Source organism: Lagopus muta, chromosome 4 (assembly GCF_023343835.1).
Source record: "Lagopus muta isolate bLagMut1 chromosome 4, bLagMut1 primary, whole genome shotgun sequence".
In the NCBI taxonomy this organism is placed as follows: Eukaryota; Metazoa; Chordata; class Aves; order Galliformes; family Phasianidae; genus Lagopus; species Lagopus muta.
Genome location: NC_064436.1, coordinates 49,800,956 through 49,821,090, shown reverse-complemented (window position 1 = coordinate 49,821,090; position 20,135 = coordinate 49,800,956). Strand labels below are relative to the sequence as shown.

Genomic DNA, 20,135 nt, shown 5'->3' with positions numbered 1-20,135 from the left:
GGATTTATTTTAATACAACACTGTCACTGCAGTTTCACATTCATTTTCCAGAATTTCAGATGCCTCAGGGAGAGGCTTTATTTATTGCAGTAGATATTGGCTAGGCTTATGAAAATAAATATTATGCTTTGTATTTGCTCTAGCGTCTTTTTTTTCACAGATATTACAAAAGGTGATGTAAAATATCCTTTCTGCATAATTATATTCAGTATAGTTGATGAGGTGATATATGTGGTAATAAATCATTATGCTCCAGAGAGACAATCAAATGTTTCATTTTTGTAACAGCTGTAGATAGCTGTCTTCCAGCATCAACATCACTGTACTACTTTGCTTGAAAATGGGTAAAAGTGGAATATGATGTGTGGCTCATTAGGAATCAAAGTTGCAAAAAGGGGCATCTTATGTCCGAGTAAACTAAAGGTACCCTTGGAGAGGAGTCATGTTGTGATTTGTATCTTTAAAGGTTCAGAGACATGGTAATAGAACAGCAGTACATGCACTACCAGTACAAAATCGTATTAGCTCTCCTGAGGGGAAGAAAGCTGCAGAATCAATAGACATGGAAAAGAAATTTTGATTTTTACATTTACTCCCTTGTAGAGAGTGGTAAGGGATTCTTCTTTTAATGAGATGTTTCATCTTTAGTATCGGTCATTTCAAGTTGAAACAGACTGCTACTGTCATAGCAGGCCAAAAACAAGTAATTCTTGTAGAGAACATGAATGCAGTTACACATATGACATAAATCTGTTGCAGCAGCACTGTTTTGAAGTTAGCACTGATAAAGGGGAAATACACGTAGGCATAGCTATATCTCAGTATCACAGCTGAAGTCTTTGTTGTGGTGTGGTTCTGGATGTGCATGTCTAATTAAGTACTTGTAGCCATTGTGCTCAAGCTGAAGTTTGAGGAGTGTATTTTATGGAAGGCATCCCAAAGCACTTCACGCTGTAATGACACTAGGTCTGCAGTAATGAAAGTGGTTCCTACGAAGACTGAAAACTTTGATCTGGGAAAAGCTATCTGGGTTGTAGCACTCACGTATTTAAACACAAGGCTGTTTATACAGGTGTATTTGATACCATATAAAAAATGCTGGCCGTTTCTAACGCAATTAGGTTTTGTTGTTGACTTTGTGGAGGAATGGATTTGACTTTTCTTTAATTTCAATGTTCCAAATATTTTTAAACACGTGGAAATGAAGGAGACAAGTAGGGTCATAAAGTAACCTCAAAATCAAGTATGAAGAATGGTTAAAATGAGCCGGATGCTATCTGTATAGGACAAATCTTTCAGAAGCAAAACAATTTGACATTTTAAATGATTGAGCCTTAGCCACACCTGATGCTTTGTAATTTGTCAGTACAGGTAGAGCAGACTAAATTGGCCTTAGCTTTAAACTGGCCTATAAGCAGTTTAAGCCATTCTGCTGACAATATGGGCAGCCTAACAGAGCTAGACATGTAGGCTTAAAGTGAGCCTTTGAGAATACTTTCCTAAATAATATGCATAAATCTACACATAAAATGTGATATAGGAAGTGGTACATACTGATTGTCATGGTTTTCATAACATGGTGCTTCATTATAGGTGATCTGTACATAAAATGTACAATGTGTGATTAACTTTTTCATGGTGGGGACTGAAAAATCTGTCCTCGGTCTTTTGTCATAGGAATTTTGATTGGCACAACAGTAAGTGGTGTGAATTTATCTATGTACAGGCTTATAGGTGATTTAAGATACAGTTGAGATGTACTTAAGGGCTTTATGTGGCAAATTCATACAAGAGACCGTGTTTTCTTTGAAAGCCTGCTTGATAAGAAAATCACTCCAAAGAATCTCCAAGTATATGCAGTATAGTTCTGCCCCATCCTTGGAAAGGACATGCCTAATTAGATCTCTTGTCAGTCTTGCTGTCACAAAAAAAACCCCAACGATTTTAGTGTCTATAAAAATATTTTATGTACATAGGAAATATTTATGTAAATACATTTTTTTTATGCAGACAGGTAGGTCTTGAAATAATATTCTTTACATTTTGTGGTCTGTGGAATGGATTGCAGGAGTCTTTAAGGTTGCATATGAAATATTTTTTTAGTTTTCTTCCATTGTAATTGGTAGCTACATTTCTGAGATGGTATTTATAGCAGACATTGCTTTTGAAAGCATAAAGAAGATTATTTGTTTGCTCATTGTTTAAAAAAAAAAAGATGGCTAGCAATTACTATGGGGGAAAAACACACTTAGAATGCTACATAAATATTTTATTAGACTTGTTTATAAAAAAAAAAAGTTGAGTATTTCAGCTCTGCAGGTGTGATATAGTCCCAGATTTTATTACTACCTTCTAAACAAGCAGAAGCAGAATGTAATAAAATCTGTCATGGCTACAGCACCACCAATAAAAACAACAGGAATGATGTATATTTTTGCAGCTGCTGCGAGAAGCTAAAGAAAAAGAGAAACAGAGACGGGCCCAGCAAGTTACAGTTGAAAGAACAGCACACTATGGACTGCTTTTTGATGAGTTCCAGGGTTTGTCTCATCTTGAAGCTCTAGAAATCTTGTCAAATGAAAGTGAAAACCAGGTACAGTATGCAGACTGGGTAAATCGCAATAACTGCTAAAAAACTGTTCTATACTTTAATTTTGCTGTGCAGTTGCATGTGAAATGAACAGTAAGTTTTCCTTCAGCTTCAGAGAAAGCTGGTGTGGTCTCGGGCCAACCAGTTTGTGTCTTCAGGGAATTCATTTGAATACACCTCAATTTAACTCAAAGATTAGCTCAAAAGGAACAGCTTCACAACTGAAAACTATTTCTGTTGAGATTTTGTAGCGGGTATCTTTCATCTCGTGATGCTCTGCAGGCAGACATCTCTCCAGAACTTCAAGGTGGCTCAAGTCTTTTGTTTTTGTATCAGGCATTGATATTTACATTGAGGAATTTCAGACATACTGCAGCTGGAGGATAGTGAATGAAAATGAATTCCAGATTAGTTATTCAATTCTTAAGTCATCTTTTTGTTTCAGTTTCTAAGCTTGCATGGAACAACCTTAAGACTAATTCAATGACTGGGAGTACACAAATGCTGCACATCTTCCCCCCCCCTCCCCCCCCCAAAATCCTGAAGTTACCAACATCTATCTGATACACAGTGGTTTTTTAATGTCAATTGTCAAGTTATCTATGCTGCTACTAGATCATTGGATCACTGACTGCAGAGTAATTGAACTGCTGTAGATTCCTATTAGTGGAATTTTATACTGAAACATTTTTCTGAATTCATTTCTTAAAATGTTTTCTTTTGGTTTATTTTTGTAGTCAGCACTCCTTGCTCCCTGGGTGGTTTTTTAATAAAAAAAAATAACCATCTTCTCATTTTATAGAAGTTCTAATTGCTCTCACAGGTAATAGAAGCTCATTTTAACAGAAGCCAGGTACCTGCTATCCACACTTTTTTGTTTACAGTTATGTCTGAAAGCAATGTTATAAATTCAAAGCCCCCTATGTAAGGTTCAAGAGCCTTCTTTTAAAAATGAACAAGAACAAAAAAAATCTTGCAAAACAGGTAAGTAATATATAGTAAACAAGTTCAGGCCAATGGTATCTGTCAACACTCTTTTACTGTGAGATAGCCCAGGGTAAGATTTGCATGAGTTATAACCACGGGGTTTCTAAGGTGCTGTGTCTTAGATAACTCCTGAATAACTTGTTCACAGTCCTGCTTTTTCCTTGATCTGGAAGAGGATATAAGCACACAAGACTGAATGCAACTGCCTGGGTCAACAAGTCCAATTGCCTGATATATATTCCAGAAGGCTCAGAGAACATATTCCAAGTACACCACTCTACACATCCCCATACGCAGTGGTATAGAAAGGGACAAAACACCTCATAGAGTCCTTTACATCTTGAGTTGGATCTCCCAACGTTATCCTGTATTTGCTTTGAGCATTTGAAATCAATATAGCAGTGTGGAACACAGGAAGCATTTTGTGACTCACAAGTAGAGTAGCAGTGCGAGAGTAATGCATTACTGCAGTGCATACAGTGATTAAAATGTTTCCATCTTTCCTGGGTGCTCCACTGTATGTGCAGGGAGCTGCACGTATCTGAGATGCCCACAGAGATCAAAAAATCTCTCAATACATTCTTCAGAACAGGTACATCAGTACACTGTCAATAACTTTTGGTGGGATTCTGAGGGAATGAAAAACAGGCGTGTTTTTCCAGCTCTTCCCATGATTGTTCCAACTAAATATGAATTGTCTGTGCTTGTCTTGCCAACAGTCTTCACACCAAACCATCTCAAATGTATTACAGCTTGCAACTAAATGACAGTTTTACAATTCAGACTAACTGCTCTGCTTGAAAGTAGAGACCTGATGATCTTGCAAGGCTTGTGTAATTTTTGTGATACTCATCATTTTACAAGAACTAAAAATATATTTACGTATTTTGGAAGGCTAGAGATATTTGGATTTAATGGAAGTTTCCACTAAGCCTGTTTTGGCATCAGATTCAAAATTATCAATTTAAGAAAGGCCATGTTTCATTTAGGGATGCTCGTCCTTTCTTTTACAGATTCAGTCATATTTGGAAACGCTTGATGGAGAGCAGCTGGAGGTTGTGAAAAATGATTTAATTGCTATAAAGGAGATTTTTCTTCCAATGCAATCGGATGAAGTGGTACAGGGGCAGAAAGGTAATTAGAAATGCAGAGAATTAACCATATGAATAATTGTTACTTCTGTATATAGTCATTTTAAAAATTGCAATCCAAACTAATGTCTGTTATCTCAATACTCCTTATGAGAAAGTCACTAAAATGAATACTCTTGATGTTCTGGACGTTGGAAGAACACTTAATATTGAATTTATGTTGTAATTGAAGTGTGAGGTAAAAAAAGTACAAGGTAAGAATGTATTATACTATTTTACCATTTCATCATTGAAAACAGAAATAAAAAGGGAAAATAATCTGACTGAGGCTTTCTTACAGAGTCTGTTTCTAAAACTATTTAGTCAGAAAGGTTAGGATTGTTTGGCAATGCTTTTCCATTTAGCAGTTTTATCCTGACTTTGTGCCCTTGCTTACTAGGTGGGGAAAAGATTAGGATCTGGTTAAGGGGACTTAGAAAAGCTGAACTTTTTGTAGGAAAAGCACTTTGATACAGTGTGGCAAAGCTACCTTCTAGATACTGCTTGACAAGATGTGGCATGTAGAGCATTAGAAAAAAGTTAACAAGCAGGAGCACACCTTAAATGTCACAGTGCACTACATTGAACCATCTGGGACTAACATGGTAATCCACAGATCAGCTCACAAAATTGATGGTAAAATGTGGATCATCTGGCTAGTGGCAATATAGGTGTTTTAAACAGGTCAGGACTTCTGACATTCCCCAGAATAGGATGAGATCAGGAAAAGTTACCGTAATTTGTGTGAGATCTGTACCCAACCTATTGTAGCAAATAAAAAGAATCCCCTTGACTCAAGACTAACTCATGCCACTTAACACTGTATTCAGAATCTTACTTTAAAATATATTTCTTCGCATCCTTTTGATCTTCTCACAGATGCTTTGCCCATAAACCTACATCCTGCAAGATGGGGAGATGTCGCTTCTCTGCCCTTCAGAAAAGGCAGAGAAACTGCGTTCACATCCACATATTTCAACTGGAAGATCTTTTCCAGGCTGCATTCTTTCTAGCAGTGCTTACGCAGTGTGTGATGTCTCTCACAGGTGGACTACTGCTTCTCAGAGGAGCAGCAGGTGTTCAGTGTGATGTCTTAGTATGGATGAGTTTTGTGCTGTTTTAGAGCATGATGTGTGTTGTGCCTCAACTTATGTGGGAAATAGCTCCTGGTTGTGAAACCAGGCCCCATGAAAAGCTCTGTTTCTTGCACAAAGTGGTATTTACTCTGGTGGTTAGGTGGTTCTGGTGGGTTTTGGTGTTTTGTTTTGTTTTTTTTGTGAAACAAATCTGCTTAACACTCTGCTTGAAACATTAATTGCCTTCTTAAACATGCTGGCACCAAGGCAATGAGCACCTTATGGAGGGGAAAAAAAAAGAAAAAAAAAAACAAAAAAACCAACTAAATCAGAGTGCTGCAGGTTTTCATCTGCACTAACATCTCCTCTCTGGGACAACAGGAATGCTAACTAACTGCACCCCATACACCACCTTGCAGTGAGATGCGTGTTAGTTCAGGCTGCAATTCAAAATGATGCATGTCCTTCTATGTGGCCAGACTTCATATTTATTAGTACTTGAACTACAGATTTCTTCTATTACTATAAGTTGAATGAATTTTAGTTCCGCTGGAGGACACCAAAAAATAAAGAAGTTAATCACCCTTCAGCATAGCATTCTTCAGTCTCCTGACTGGAGATAGTGACGTTTCTTCAGCCTCATCTCTATCCCTATGTACATGCAACACTGCAGAGAGAGAGCTCTGAACTCCATGCAGTGCTTCGACATGACCCCTTGAGGCAAAATGTGTTATCTTCATTAAAATCTGTCAGAGGGAGTGAAGGCTTCTTAGGAGCTTCATGAAACTTCTTGAGTCAGGGAAAACAGACCTTTAATTGAGTTGCAAGTGCATAGCATCTGCAGTGTTTTTATCAAGAATAGATACAAAAAAAACTCATAAAAACTTGAGGGTTTCTATGAATAGACCCTTACACCACAGCTGTCTGCCATTTTCAGATAAAAACAATATCTAGAGCTTTTACATATAATACTGGGTGGAATTTGCATGTCTGTTTCCCCAAAGCACAGTACTGTTCAACAGTATTGTTTCATAATCCACTCAGACTTTGGTTTGCCAATCCTTATATAATTCAAGTTATGTTCCAGCAGCCCTCTCTAGTCATACTTACAGTCAAGTTTTGCTCCTAGGAGTGAGACAACGCATGTTCCTGTCTGAAAGCACACTTGATCTTTTAATTTATGCTAAGCGAGTGGTCTGTGTTTAATGTTAGGAGAAATTTTAAACATCGTTTGGCATCCAGCATAGATAAAAGTACAGTTTAACAGCAGGTTGGTTGGGCAGGGTTAAAGGCAGCTCACGTTTTCTCTAAAGAGGAGTTTATTCTAGTTTATGCTAAGCAAGGTTCTATTAAGCACATTAATAGGTTTTACGCTTGCAAAATCAAGTCTGCAAGCCATATGCTCATTTAATGGTATATTTTTATTACAAAATTATGTAGTTTCACTTAAACTTGGTCATCTAGTAAGTGGGAGGAGCAGGCTGTGTTAAAACTTAGGAAATAATTTTAAGTTTGGTCCTCCTTGCTAGCTAGCTTATAGCAATGACAAATTTACCTTTCATAGGATTTTCTATGCTTGATGACACTCGTAGGTCTTTTCCTTCATATGGTGAAGCCACCCCCTTACAGAAGCCAGAGATTATCTATTGGTGTTTGAAGATGTTAAAACTTAGCTAGGAACTGAGCAATATTTTAAAAACAGGTTAATTACCACTTACTGACTAATTTTTTACCAGCTTCTTGTAATCAAGGCCATGTTATTTATGTGGTGTCATTTACCAGTGCTACATACATACATATATATATAAAATAGGCTGAGAGTGTCTTGTACTTGAGTATCTGAAGAAGAGTTGCCATTTGCTTTATGTAAGCTCTTTGGATTTCATGCAGAGATGTTGGTGCGGCTTTCAGTCTCTAAGTTAAATGCTTTCAGTCCAACACAAGAAGTCACTGCAGTGGTCTATGGAGGGCTGCTTTGGGAAAGGAGTGGGGCTGGACTTTGTTCTTGACAACTTTAAAACTGGGGCTTGATGTTTTTTGTATCTTTGCTAAGCTCAGTGAGAGATGGAAAATCAACAGGAAAAGAGAGGAAAAGAATATTTTCTGATACCAGTAGAAGAAAGCCCTTGATTTTCTGATGTTTTCCTTGCACTGTGATTGTGCAGCCCTTTCATGTATTTTTCACTGCAGTGTTTTTTACTTTTCAGTTGTTCATGAACTAACGAGAGAAGCAGCTTTGTCTACGTTTGAAAGCCATTAACAACAAAGATTTCATGTGCAAGCACATGAGGTTAAAGGAGGAAATTATTGAGATGAATATGCCAGTTATCAACAATTTTGCCAACTCTGCAGTGATCTGGTGAACTGCCTATCTGTTTTCAGTGTGCTGCAGTTTATAGAACAATTTGGCATTGTCTTAAGAACAATGAAGTCAGTGTGTCCAGAACAGAAACAAAGTAAGGATGAAGCAAGATATGAAATTAATTTTTCAAGTAGCTGGACTTTTATCAGGTTCAGTAGGGGGACTTTGATTTTTTTTTTTTTTTTTTTTAAAGTTATTAAGTTAAAAAAAATGGATTTTGCATTTTCCATTAGGAAATGTTAATGAAGATTCCAAGCTCAGTCAGTGCAGCTTAACAGAGGAACCTAACTTACCAACTTTTAGGAGCCTGGAGCATGCTAGGCAATGGCAACTGCAGGTGGTCAAAGGGATGTATATAACATAGGCAAAGTTCAAATACTAGTGGTATTTACCTTTACCTTGTGCAATAAAGATGCAGGTGTAAAACTCATTTCTCCAAAAATTCTTTATTTAAGCAAAGCTCAATCTTAAAGTCTGAAGAAAAACATATTTCTTAGCTGTGGTTTGCAGACAGAATGGTTGAAAACATATTTTCCGGTGTTTCTTCTGAGCCTGACTGTGCTAGTATCTGGCCCAGATGCAGTTCTTATTCTTTGGTTTGAAAGAAGAGGTTGGTATCTCTTCTTTGGTTACTTGATAGGTTGTGGCGTTTTCATCAGGTAACTAGGAACCACGCAACTTCTCTGCTTACCTATCTTAGAGAAATACAGCAGAATTTAAAATGAAGTGGAAAGAATAGTCAGTGTCAAGCTAGGACATCTAATTGTATAGCTACCTCTTGCTTTCTCTCTTCTCTGAGCATCTATCTCCACTTTCCTTATATCATTATCACCACTCTTCAAGTTCTTAAGTGTTTGCAGAAGCTATTTGCTAGATGTATTAGATTTTGTTATCATTAATATTTGACACAAAATGTCTTTCTCTTGCAGCAGATATGGGAGAAGAGTTTGTCAGCATGCTCACTGAGCTGCTATTTGAATTACATGTGGCTGCAACTCCTGACAAACTGAACAAGGTTGGTGTTTGTCGGTGAGCTTGGGCAAAGAGGGATATCTTTGTTCTGGTCTGATGCAGAGCTGTAGCTAGCTCAGATCAGACAGTTCAGAAGACTAGTATGGGAGGGTGGGACTAAAAGTATAAATACTTTCATAGAAGGGCTGAGATTAGTGAGGAATACAGTTGAAATGCCCAACTAGTGCAGTAGGCCATGTTAGAAAATCTTGAAGAGGGATGTCTCAGCAAAACAGAGATCAGCAGACTTGGTCTTAGGCATGAAGAACAGTGGCAAAGTTCTGGAGCATGTTCCTGGAAGACTTCTCCAGACCTTCTCAGCTAGAGAGGAGCTTTAATCTCATCAAGCTTTAAAGCTCATCAAGCTTTAATCATCTAAAAACTAGATGGCTAGAAGCTAATTACATTAGTAGTCACATTTTTGCACATTAAAGGTGATTCACCTGCTGATCTTAGGTTCAGATTAATGTTTTTCTCTCTAGCTGCATAGATAGCTTACTGACAAGCAGTTTAGGCTTAGGTTGTTACGTATTTTAATTCAACTTTACCTTTGAAAAGTGAAATAATAAATTTCCTACTAACTGTAGAAGTCGTCTCGGGAGCTTGGATACAACTTTAAAGTTTTTCCACTTTAATCTGCTTTCATGCCTGGGAAGGTAGCAGGAAATACAGTGGTTTTCCTAATTATTTTTCTTTTAAGAATTTGGGATGACTCTCTTAACTCTCCAGGATTTTTGCCTTTCTTTATACCAACCTCAATTTGGGAAAGTTATTTCCATGTAAATTCCTTTGAACAATCCCTCCTTAAGCTGAAATATTAATCGTTTTGGAATATTCATAGGTATTAACACTAATTCTTTGTGTTGGCTAAGAACTTCATACCTGTACAGAATTTATACCTGGCTGATCCATCTTTAGCCAGGTAGCCAGGAAAACTTCTCCCTACAATTTCTTGAAAACATATTTGACTAAATGCCATCCAGAGGCTTGATGTGTTTAAAACTTCTGAATGAAAAATAATAATGATAATGCACTGTTAATTAATATTTAGGAACATTATTTGATATTGCCTATTTTAACTGTACTTTGGGGTTGGGTTCTTTGTTTGGCAGGCTAGGCAGAAAGCTCATGAGTGGCTGGAAGAAACCAGTTTATCCACCTCAGCAGACATAGAAGAGAAACTGAAAGAAAAACCTGGAGAACCTGATGAAGAAAAGACTGAAAAAGAGAAAGACAAAATTGACAATGATCAATCAGAAGCAAATAAAAGCAAAACTGTGGAGGTAAAATACCTTTGGAGAATAAGCTTAATTAAGCAAATGAGATTACTTCTTTATCTTATGTATTGGTACTATATGTTATTCTTATTTGTTAAACTCATTGAATTATTGAGAAAAATTAACACATAACTGCTCAGTGTAGACCCAACAGGAAATTAACTTAGAAATATTTTTCCTGGTGGTCTTTTCCCATCAGTAAATATCCAAGTACCAAATCCTCTGCTCATCATATTTTCTTCCTGTCTACATTTCTGTCTGTTTGCATGGACATAAACAACATGCAGTGAGCTGAGAGATTCTGTGGTGTAAATCTGAAGAACAGGGAAGGTCAAATGTCTGCAGTCATTAGGATCTCTTTCTCCCAGTCACAGTACACAGCAAAAATTCTTCAGCTTTATTTAAACTCATGAATAGCTCAAATCACAAACAGACCAAACAAATAATATTAATTAACAAGTGCTAATTCTCTTTATGAAAGATAACACTGAGGGCTAAATGTGTTTTGTTCATTTAGACAGCACTTCTTGTTGAGGTGGTTAATTGTGACTGAATATTTTATGCAAAGTTACAACAATTTTAAATGTGGTTAGGATCTTTGTCAAGATTTTTTAATTGTAATAAAGCAATCATCTGCCATGGTTTCCTTACAGGGAAAGAAGAATCCAAAGAAAGAAATGGAGTTACATCTGCATATATTACAGATTTTTATGTGATTGCAAATTTCCAAATGGCACCAGCTTGTGAAAAGTTGTGATGCCAGAGTGCTAGGTAGACTTTTTTTTATCATTGCTGACAAGGCATGCTGTTTTACTGGGAGTTTTATCAACTCCTAATCTGGAAATTCACCTGATGAATGACTTTAGTCATTCAGTACTTTAGGCTCAATAAAAAAGACATTGTGACTTATTCTACGGTGAAGGGATCTTTGTGTTTGTTAGGAAAGACTTAAATGAGATTTGTTCTGACTAGTTTTTCTTGATCACCATACGGTCTGTATTTTTTAATCTGTGGGTATTTCATTTTTCATTACCATTTCTGAGGATGGCTTTGTGGTGTGTGTGTGGTGGGATCTCTATCTGGGGAGGAGGAGAACTATTCTGTGTTTCAAATTATCACACATATATGTATGTATATTTATCAGTGCTATTATTGATTATGTTGTTCTCTATTCTTAATTTAAGGAAATCTACATGCTGTCCATTGAAAGTCTGGCTGAGGTAACTGCTCGTTGTATAGAACAGCTTCATAAAGTAGCAGAATTAATTCTACATGGGCAGGAAGTAGAAAAGACAGCTCAAGATCAAGCAAAAGTACTGACAAAGTAAGTGTTATGTATTTCACATTTGATCTTTGACATTTGCTTGAAAATCGTTAAGCTCTCTTGAGCTTTTGACACTTGAAGTCCAGTAAGTTCATGAATCAATAAATAACACTTGGCTTTAGGAGACGTTGGTGCTGTTCTTCCTCATAGTCAAGTCATGCAGGCTATCTATCAGTAACTTTGTAGTAATACACAACAGAAAATACTTAAATTTAAGAAGTCAGTTTATGCAGAACTCAGAATTTGGATTTAAAGCTCTCTCTAGTGATAGATTTTGCTGATTTCAGTGAGTTTTGCTTGCCTCATAAGGATTGCACCCAAGAGGTAAGCACTTGAGTCCTAAGTAAAATTTGTCAGCAAGCATTTGTCTTTAGGGCTAATACCCTCAGCAAAGTCCATTGAAATGCTTAAGTTCAAAACTAAGTACTCAAATAAGTGCTTTGCAGAATTAGAGCAGAAGTATGTTGCACTTCACAGGATGAGGTTTGATATTATATACTTGTGAATACTTAACAAAACAGTTAAAAATCTAGAATTAGAACTAGGTCTCCTTTTCCTCTTGTATTCTAACCACAAGTATACTTTCTCTTCTACTACGGAGTAGATGTTTCCTGTGGTTAGATAAGAATTTTCTCACTGTTCTCATTAAAGTTTGATTTATTTCTAACAGTATTTCTGGGAGTTGTGTTGCTGCAACCATCAGAAAAACAACAGTAGAACTAAAAGCTTAGAATTTTAAAAGTCAAAACATTTCTTTATCAAAAAAAAGCAGTGTTTAAGCCAACATGACAATAGTTTGCTGCTGTAGTCAGCATTGAAGTTTTCAGTGGAGGAATATGAAATATCATGAGCAAAATGTAATTTTTAAAATATCTCGGGGTACTAGAGGCAAAATTGCCATAGGGAACAGTCTTGGCTTCCAAGGTGATGTTGGTGCCTGCATTAGTTACAGGCTTTTTATCTACTACAAGGAAAAGGTTGTAATTTTCTATTTGTCTCTCCCTTTTAAAAACAGTTTAACAAGTGCTATGTGCAATGAAGTTTCATCTTTATCGAAGAAGTTTTCTGATTCTTTAACAGCAGCTGGGGTAAGAAAACATTTTCTTTACCATTTGAGCTTTCGTTAACACAGTTCACTTCTTAACATAGGAAGTATTACCAGTAAAAAGAGGACACTAATTTCCTCAGATCAAGAACACAATGTGTTTTCCTAGCAGATTCCTAGAAATTTATAAGCCTTGATAGACTGCAGCATGTCCTCTGCCTTCTAAAATCTCTTTCTAGACACTATTTTCCATTTTCCCATAAGACAAAATAATCTCAATCTCATTAGAAAAATCTCTTTGGACTTCCATCTTAAACAAATCCACTCTGTCTTATATCCCAAGAGAGGCCATTTGGGAGCACCCAGTTATCTGTGGCCATCTCTTAGAAATGTCTTTTCTTTCCCTTTCCCAACCCTGTTGCCTTTGCTTTCACTGACAAAAGGAATGCTGTTGTGAAGACACATGGGCAGACACTGCAGGGGAGCAGTGGGGGTCTTTTCAGGGCCCGTAGTGCAGGCTCTGACTTACAAGATAAGGTATTTTAGAAAGGACTGACTTCTGAGTGTTCTAACAGGATCCAGAGGCAAACATTTTGCTGATGCTGAAATTGTTCATAAAGGTCAGAGAAGAATCCTGGCTCTCCTGATTACTCCAGGATAGGGTTAATATACATCAAAGGAAATTTCCACAGCAGTTCCATGAGCTCTTCCAGCACACCAGTGAAGAAGTTTTTTTTCAGTTATTTGTTGAGAAGATGATATCTTGGATTGCTTTTGTGCTGAATAATTTACATTCCTTCCCATTACCCTTGAAGAATCTGCTCATTCTGCAGTTTGGGATTGTGTTTTATCATTTTTTTTGACACACCTGCAATAAATACATGCACAAACGAAAATAAATTTCACATGAAATATTAAGCTGGGACAACTTAGAAAATTGGAAACTGAAGCTGTCGTAAGAGTTACACTGGGTTTTGTGCTCATCAGCTCTCTACCCAGATTTTAGAACCTAATTGATCTTGTGCATATTTGTATGGACACAGGAAGAAATCAAGCACAAATATACTTCCTGCTGCCAACATACTCTCTAGAAGAAAGCTTTGTTTGGGCTGTCTGTTGATATTTAAGAACTGTCACATCCCTGCAAGCTTCTAGAGCATGATGTTTTTATATGATTTGATAGTGAAGCACTGGAACAGGTTACTGAGATTGGTGGTGGATGCCTCATCCCTGGAGACATCCAAAGTCAGGCTGGATGGGGCTCTGAGCACCCTGATTGAGCTGAAAGTGTCTCTGTTTATTACAGGGGAATTAGACTAGATGACCTTTAATGGTCCTTTCCAACTCGAACAATTCTATGTGGGCCTTCTGCTCCCCATGATCAGTCATGGAAGCAAGGAGCACCCATCACACAGGAATGTTCAACAAAATCTGCATCTTCCTGCATGTCCCAAGTGGCTTAGTTGTCTCCTTAAGCTGCCAGCAGCACTTGGTTTAACACATTCCAGTATATTGCAAAGTACATTGACTTGTGAGAGACAGAAATAGTTAGAAGAGAAAACTTGTTGGTTTTTCTTCCAAACATAGTGCTATCATAATTAGCTATGTCTTTATAATTCAGATTTTAGTTGTAGTGCTGGCTGTGCCCATACTCCATGATGTTGCAGTATTTCTAACGGTGCAGTAATGCAGAATTAAGAAATAGCACCTTCTCTTACTATGTAATGTCTTTCAAACTTAGTTATTGATGCATGCAGTCAATAGTATTTGATACTGCTCTCTATCTGAAACAAAGTTTATTGACAGTGTACTACACAGTACCTTCTGTAATGGATTTCCTAATAACTGACAGTAAAATTGCTTTCCTTTTACCTAACCACCTTCCCTTTGTTCTGCAATGTCTGAGCTAAAATGAAGACTCGTCATGTTTCTGTAAGTCTGTAATATGAAAGCCAGGAGGTTGTAAGGGGTCGCCCTTCAGTTAAAATAATGGATGTTGTATTCTGTGTTCCAAGTAAGTCTGTTGTTCGGCATTAGAAGAAAGCTAATCTTCCTGGAGTTTAATGTCATTCTAATAAATACAGTGCGATACATAGAATGGTGAGAAGGAAAAAAGGAAAAAACTTTTGTCTTTATGAAAAGCAGAAGAGATGATGACTCTTGGTTTTCTAGGGCTTTGATTCTGTAGCCTCTAGTAACATCTCTGCTTCGTGTACCTGTCCTCATTCCTGGCTGGTAATTGAGAAGAATGCTGTGTGTGCTGAGCCAGTCACACATGTTCACTGGCCAGCCTGTGTTATCACAGAATCACTCAGGTTGGAAAAGACCTTAAAGATCATCGTGTCCAACCACAACCTAACCATGCTACTCTAACTCTAACAACCCTCTGCTAAATCCTGTCCTTGAGCACCACATCCAAATGGTTTTTAAACACATCCAGGGATGGTGACTCAACCAACTTCCCTGGGGAGCCACTGCGCCATCTCCAGGCTGAGGGTCTGCTTCGCCTGTTTCTCCTTCTGAAGGGGAATTGCTCTGGGCCTTTCACTTCCACCCAGCCACAGATTTTCGGGAACCATCTCAGAACAACCTTATTCTTCCAAACTTTACTTACCCTTGAAATCAACCAGTGTCTAGAAAACATTGAGGGGGGGGCATGAAAAGGGCACTGGCAATCAGATGGGAAGACAATGTAATCACATAAATCTCATATCCATAGGAAACCAAGCAATGTGAAACTCTGCATTACATGAAAAAGTAAAATCCTGTGTCTGTCTCAGTTCATTGTACTCAGTGATAGAAATGCGTGGGGGCTGCTGAGGTGTGTATGAAATGTAGGCACAGTAAAAGGGAATAATGTGATAAACAATCTGAATAAGAATCAAGGTGAAACAAGACCTTTCAAGAATCCATAAAAGCACCGTGCAGGTACCAATATATTTATGTTAAATGTATTCCTTGTCCTGACATTTCATTATATTTTTTGTCTTACAGAGCAATATGAAGGCAGAGATTCTTACCCCCATCATTGATAGTGTATTATTGGAGGTAAGTTGTCACCTTTCTCACACTAAGAATGCTCTAGTAAGATTATTTCAAAATGAAACAGTCACATTTATGTCTGAAGACAGAACTCTGTATAAAGTAATGATAATACCATTCTGGCTACTGAGTGCCAGCTCAGAAACCTCTTGTTTTTGTGTTCAACCTCTCCCACAAATACTGTAAGTAGTAATGCTGCATTTGTGAAGGTTCTTAAAAGTGTGTGACCTTAAAGTGTGACTGACAGGCTGACAGCTTAAGTTCTGCAGCTTATTGGTCAGAGCACAACAGAAAGTTTGCAATGTGCTACTGAGCCTTCTTTAATTTATGCACAAGTTGCTAAGTCTGCCTCTAATTGCTCTTAACAATTGCTGTTAACAATTTCAAATCTTACAAAGTGTTTCTTGCTTACAGACAGTTTCAGCGTGTGCTTTTCTTTAAAGTTTGGGTTGCAGAAATGCGGCAGTTTCCTATCCATAGGCATTTAGATTTCTTCTCAGATTCACAGTCCAGCTGCATTGGTCAGCGCATGGATAACCACGTGTCAGGCATCAAAATGTTCATGAGTGATTTCTTCTATGATTCAATGTGATCTGTTTTTCACCAGAAAAGCACAGTGAGCAAAATGGGCCTCAATTTACCATGGAGAAAAGAGGTCAAGTGGGAGTAATATGCTCATAAAGTACTGAAACATGTACTGTCTACAGCATGAACTCTCTTCTATCAGCTAATCAGATCATATCTCTTTAAACAAACATGCAAACAGTAGTGACTGCAGTTTGCTGTTCTGTATCTAAAGTCACGTTCTTAAAAATAACGAAAAGGCTGTTTTAAAATAAGCAATTTTGCATAATTCAGTATCTTTAAGAAAAAAATGAATAAAACTATTAAAGATTACTAGAGATTCCTTATGTTATAGGGTGAATTTGCTGTTGCAGCTGACACATCTTTATATGCTCCAGGACTTGCAATGTCTGGGATATACCAGAATAGCGGAACAAGCTGTTTTGTACTTCAATAACCTCATTATTTATATAGAAACACCTATTAGTCCTGCCTGAGTTCATTAAGTATTACAAGCTGCTGTGCTGTTCAGTGTTTAGAAATTCTGTAAATACTAAGTGGTGTATTTAATAATATAATTTAATCATTATAATAATTAAAACTTTAATTTCAGTGACACTCTTCCACCTATACCAAATTTAAAATTAGTTCATTTGATGGAAGAAATAGTTGATATAGCTGAATAAAATGCCATGTTATTCTACTCACATTACAAACGAAACTCTCCAGGAGTTCAAACTGAGGGGAAATCAGATTTTTATGTAGTAATACAGGCCATGCTTATTTACTGTAAGCCATTGCAATGCATCATTTTTGTTATCTACAGATTCTAAAATCCTGTGGGAATACATATGCTAATAATGCATGATGCAGATCTAACAAAGACACTATTCTAAAACCACAGTGTAATTCCTGATATACATGACAAGTAAACTGATGAACCTCACTTTCTCTCCCCGTTAGGGCTGCAACAGTACTACTTATATTCAGGATGCTTTCCAGCTATTGCTTCCAGTGCTGCAAATATCACATATCCAGACCAGTTTGAAAGCACGAGAGTGATGGTCTCCCAGCAGTTGTCGCTTCTGGGCTTAACAGAGACCACAGACCTAATCCCTTTCATGTGTGCGGATGGAAGAGGTGGTATGGAAGATGTCTGGCCTCCAAGAGTCTTCTGAAGGCACACAATGTGGTTTTGCACATGCAATATCAAGCAACATCTTAAAACTCTTTCAGACTTTTAGACTTCAGAAACAGTTAGGAAAGTGAGTTATTTCTATTCCATCAAAGTATATACCCTTTGCATTAATTTAAATTGGATTAATGATTTATTGGTATTGGCATAAAAACAGATTCTAAATGTTGACCCTTGCGTTTGTACACAACATACGAAGCAAATTAGAATGCAAAGTTCTTTAAAACAATTCAGTCCAAATAATAATTTCCTTTGCTTGCTTCCTGTCAGTTAAAAATGTGTATTTCAAAAGGTGCTTTCAGTATTTAAGTTTAGTCAACATGAACAAATTACCATAGTGTTGCGCTTGTTAAATATTATTTACAGTAGTAAAGGATAACCTCGTATAATCTCACCACTTACATAACACTTTGTGTTCAAGGAGTTGCACAGTAATAGGCACTAACTTTGCTGAGTTAAAATTCTGGAGGATGCATACAGAATTATACTAATAAGAAATGGGGGTGAGGCAGAAATTTTACCTTTTAATTAATTGACAGCGGTTTATGAAACACCCTCCAAAATAATCTCCTGTCAGATGTGTTACCAGGTTACCATTTGGGGTTCTAATTTGGTGCTTAAATATTATGAACCTTTTTACCAAAAGGAGTTGCAAACACTGATGAGTCAGAAGTATCGTTTTGGGGCACAACAGTGAAGTTGTGAAGAGAGGTGGTGAGGCAATTGCTGTGGGTATGTTGGAACAGTCACCCTGTTTTTGAGGCAGTGACTTGACAGTGCAGCTGAGCAGCAGGAATGCTGCAGAATAACGCTAACAGCTGTGATAACTTCACATGCTCTTAGCTTAAAATCTTGAGCTGTGAACCTCAGTGTCTCTTTAACCCAGTTTACCTCCAACAGGAAGAACCTTCCAATATTTTATGTAGCCTGTTCTCCTGGATTTTTATTACATTTCTCACAACTGTTTTTTTTTTTTCCTCCCAATACACTCATGAATTGTATTGAAATATTTTTTAATTGTAGCTGACATCTGAATATGTTTAATCATAGCTGCATAGTTCATACGTTGTAAAAATAATGGAACAGAAGAAGTAATTTCCTGTTTGTTAGAAAGAGGAAACCATGTATCTGCTTTGCATATGGTGAGTCCACAGAAGAGATGACAGGAAGGTTTGTTTGTCTTATGCTGTTGGCCCTGATCTGCATTGTGACTGTAGGGAAGGATGAAGTTTTCACCATCCCCGCAGTCAGTTTGTTATGCAAAATGTATTTTCTGCCGCTCTGTAATTTTAAAACAGCTTTCTGGGAAAGTAGAAAGTGTACAGCCTTCAAATCCACTTGCATAGAATGTGCTTTAAAAAGTTCCAGGAGCAAAAGCAAGCAAACCCATTGGCATCCAGAAAGGGAAAGAAAGTTTGACATTTATCGGTACTTATGCCATACTGAACAGCTGACTTCACTACAATGTGTTTTTTTTTTTTTTTAAAAAAAAAAAAGGACACTGGAAAATGTAACTGGTGAGCAGACTCAGCAGCCTGAGGTAGGATACAGCTCCCTCCAACCATGGTATCTGTGCTGCTTCCATCTGACTTTGCTTTATTTCTGGATTTGTGTTTTCAAATGAGATTTTTTTTTAACTCGATGTTTCTCTGGCCTCTGCACTTTGAGAGGAATAAACATTCTCCTCTATGGTAGAACTGTCTGGTTGCTGGAAGAAACACGCATGCACGTATGTGACCAGGAGTGACTCCTGTATACACATGGGCCCAGATCAACTCTCCTCAATGTGGATTACTGAAGACCACATGCTTTCTCCATGTACTTGACCATGAGCAGTTTTCAGTTCTAAATATCTGGACACCAATTAAAACAACAAGAAACTTGTAAAAAGTTCTTTTGTGTAAAGCATTTTTTCCTGTTCTGTGCTGGCAAGCAGAATATGAGATCTGGTTAAAAACTTGTTTATTTTTCAAGGACTGTCAAGAAAGCCTGGTGTTTTCAGCTCTCAATCATTACAACTTGGACTTACTCTTACTTTAACTCAATCATAATCTTTTGTCAGGAAGCCTTGCTGCCGCTCTTGGAATAGAGCTCTGTGGCAGGTACCTGTAAGCACGGTATTACTGCCCAGGGAATGGTCCAAGGGATGTACCAATAGCTCTTTTATACAGCTCCTGTACTGGTTACTTTTCCTTATGGAGCTTTTGTTTTCCTCTGAAATACAGTGCAGAATATATAGTGTTAAGCCTGCCAGAAAAACGTGATAACTAATAGTGGTGCTTTTTAGCGGGGGCTGAACAATACTGTATTAGAATCCTCAGGGGATAATGTTTAAATGGTTGAGGGACATTCTTAAGACAAAGATTGCTTGTCTGAGCTATTCCTTGTGAGAGGTTTCACTGTCTTGCTTAAATTATGTATGTACTGAATAAAGTTCTTTGCCCTGAAGTAAAAGGAGTTATAAAAATAATGTGTAGCACTGTGTGCTCACATCCAAACAGGATAGGAACAGGAACAGGGCACAGTACAAAC

At 37.4% G+C, this 20,135-nt stretch overlaps 1 protein-coding gene across 7 annotated transcripts in view; it reads left to right on the top strand.

The window, feature by feature from the left end:
- The window catches only part of FAM114A1 (family with sequence similarity 114 member A1), a 31,992-nt gene extending 12,213 nt beyond the window's left edge, over positions 1–19,779 (top strand). For 4 of the 7 annotated variants that reach the window (XM_048941792.1, XM_048941788.1, XM_048941790.1 and 1 more), the window contains 8 exons: positions 2,441–2,593; positions 4,591–4,711; positions 9,075–9,160; positions 10,269–10,439; positions 11,618–11,757; positions 12,773–12,845; positions 15,797–15,850; positions 17,372–19,779. In XM_048941792.1, the coding sequence (XP_048797749.1) occupies positions 2,441–2,593; positions 4,591–4,711; positions 9,075–9,160; positions 10,269–10,439; positions 11,618–11,757; positions 12,773–12,845; positions 15,797–15,850; positions 17,372–17,470 (897 nt within the window). In that variant the 3' untranslated portion in view covers positions 17,471–19,779. The remainder of the gene's footprint in view (positions 1–2,440; positions 2,594–4,590; positions 4,712–9,074; positions 9,161–10,268; positions 10,440–11,617; positions 11,758–12,772; positions 12,846–15,796; positions 15,851–17,371) is intronic. The other 3 variants (XM_048941793.1, XM_048941791.1, XM_048941795.1) reach the window with 1 other exon arrangement.
- The last annotated feature ends 356 nt before the right edge of the window (positions 19,780–20,135 follow it).